The 2,353-nt window shown below is 50.6% G+C and overlaps 1 protein-coding gene across 1 annotated transcript in view; it reads left to right on the forward strand.

Annotated features, from left to right (window-relative positions):
* Positions 1–1,161: 1,161 nt before the first annotated feature.
* KIN (Kin17 DNA and RNA binding protein) overlaps positions 1,162–2,353 on the forward strand; it is a 19,946-nt gene continuing 18,754 nt past the window's right edge. The window contains exon 1 of the mRNA XM_030889052.2: positions 1,162–1,309. Within this exon, the coding sequence (XP_030744912.2) occupies positions 1,196–1,309 (114 nt within the window). The 5' untranslated portion in view covers positions 1,162–1,195. The remainder of the gene's footprint in view (positions 1,310–2,353) is intronic.

Genomic DNA, 2,353 nt, shown 5'->3' on the forward strand with positions numbered 1-2,353 from the left:
CTATAGTGCCATCACTAAATCAAACTTTATCTACGTTTTCCCAGACCTCCTGATAAGCATTCTTTTCAGGAACCAATCTTTTGAATCCTTTAAACTCCCAGCACTCTACCAGCATGGTAGTTACTCGAAGCCACCTCTACATCCTCCCTCAGGCCTCCGGGACAATTTCATGACCTTGCAGGGGTTACCACCTCAGCACAAGGGCTTCGTGACAGTACGAAGCCGCGTCTTTTCCTTCTCCCGGCAACCGCGTATTTTTAAGGTCCCTTTTTGCGTTAAAAAGCCCACGAGGGTATTTGAAAATTTCACCTTCATGTCTCCAGTGAGCATCAGAGAGCCTGGAATAGCAGGCTTAATAAATGTGCTGGCTGACCCGAACTCAAGATTTTACTTTGCCCTGCCTGGGCCGCACTTCAAACTTTGCCCAGCACTGGGAGGGTTTCAAAGGGCGTCAAGGGCATACAACACAACCTTCCCCTAGACTTTTTCGTCGGGTCCCCCATGCCCACCGGTGGCTCCCACAAATACAGGACCCACAGGGGGCACTGTAGGTGGCACGCACTAAGCACGTACCGGATGAATGGAATCAAGAACGTCTTCAAGTTCCAACCCTGAGGTCCCAGATGACCACTCCTCTCCTCTCAGCCCGCCCCGTCAAGCCTCAGGAGACGTGGCGTGACCTTGCACGGACTCGCGGCTCCAGCCTCTCCGCGGCCCGTTCCTATTTCTAAGGCGCGTCCCTGCAGCCCGTGTCCCCGAGGCTGGCTGGAGGAAGGAGGCCTAGTGCAGTCCTGAGACCTCGGGTCCATCCGAACACGGCCCCACTTCCTCCTCCTCCCGCCCCAATCCTCCCGTTCCCACCGCTAGCAGCCATACCATTGCGGCTGCAGAGCCCAGGCCGAGGCCCCAACGACGCTCGCCCGAGAGAACATGGTGAGGATGGTGCCGGCCCTGCTGAAGGTCGCTCAGACGGGCCTTACCACGCGTGCGCAGAAGCATGCCAAGGCCCTCCCCCTAGCCTCTTTCCCGTTCCGCCTCGCAGCCTGCCGCCAGACGGAGGGAAATCTCGCGAGCTTTGGGGGCGTAGCGCTTACCTCGTTCTGTCACTCAACTCCTGCCGGCGTTTGTTGCGCCCGTCCCAGCCTGCTCATTCCGCTTCCGGTTGCCTGGGAGCTGGGCTTGCAAAGTCGCCGCGATGGGGAAATCCGATTTTCTTACTCCCAAGGCGATCGCCAACAGGATCAAGTCCAAGGGACTTCAGAAGCTTCGCTGGTATTGCCAGATGTGCCAGAAGCAGTGCCGGGATGAGGTAAGGGGCTCTGGGATGGCTTCTGTCTCCCCGGTGCCCAACGCCCTGTCTGTTCTCACACCAGGAGGGAGGGCCCCCTCTGGAAATCTGGGTTCAAGTCTCAGTCTCAGGAGCAGGGCAGCGCCGGCAGGCGGTGTTTTTAGGGTCACCTTCGTGCGAGTCTGCTACTCAATAGAGCCATCCTTTCCCCTTCAGCGGACAGTTCCACCTGGTCACAGGTGATTTTTGACACCTTATTCCTCCCCAACCCTCCCCGAAACCACTTGAAACGGGAAAAGGCTTTGCAGCTCTCGAGGAAGTAGGTTTTTCAAATGAATCGCGCTGTGCGTGCCGCTCTGGCAAGAACAATAACAATTCTGTCCGACTCGACGTGGCTCTTTAGAGAAACAGAATAATTGGGATTCATACCAGTACTTCTTTTCGCGATTAGATGAAAAAGGAACAGCGAGTCCTTCTGCACTCGTTTTCCCCCTCGCGTATTTAACAAGAATTTTTAGAAGCATTTTCAATATGCCAAACCCAGAATAATATTGCGGTTAATATTATGAACTGGAGATACATCCTCAGAATCATAAAGCTTAGTTGCGCCACTTACTAGCTATGTGACCCTGAGCAAGTTAAATTCTCTTTGCTTCTTTATATTTAAAAGAAGGTGAATGTCTCGCATAGAAAATTGTAGAGACTAATATAATGAACCTCCATATATCCATGACCGATATTTAGTATTTCAGACATTTTCCATAAATCTTTAAAGAACGTAAATTACAAACATCAGGGCATTTCACCCCTTGAACGCTTAAGTGTGAGTCTCTAAGTTATCAGAATGCTTTTCTACATAACTACAATATGTCATAAAACAAAACAAAAATAAGTAAAAATTCCTTGATATAATCCAGTATGCAACCCATATTTACTTTTTTGCAGTTGTCCCGCAGATTTTTTTACAGATGTGCACTGTGCACCCATCAAACTACTAGCCATAAGCCATGAATCAATTTTGGTTATTAGGACTTAAGATTTTCTGTAAATTTTGTCTTGACAGTC

Source organism: Echinops telfairi, unplaced genomic scaffold, assembly GCF_000313985.2.
Source record: "Echinops telfairi isolate 266 unplaced genomic scaffold, ASM31398v2 ScPeMD7_7473;HRSCAF=8511, whole genome shotgun sequence".
In the NCBI taxonomy this organism is placed as follows: Eukaryota; Metazoa; Chordata; class Mammalia; order Afrosoricida; family Tenrecidae; genus Echinops; species Echinops telfairi.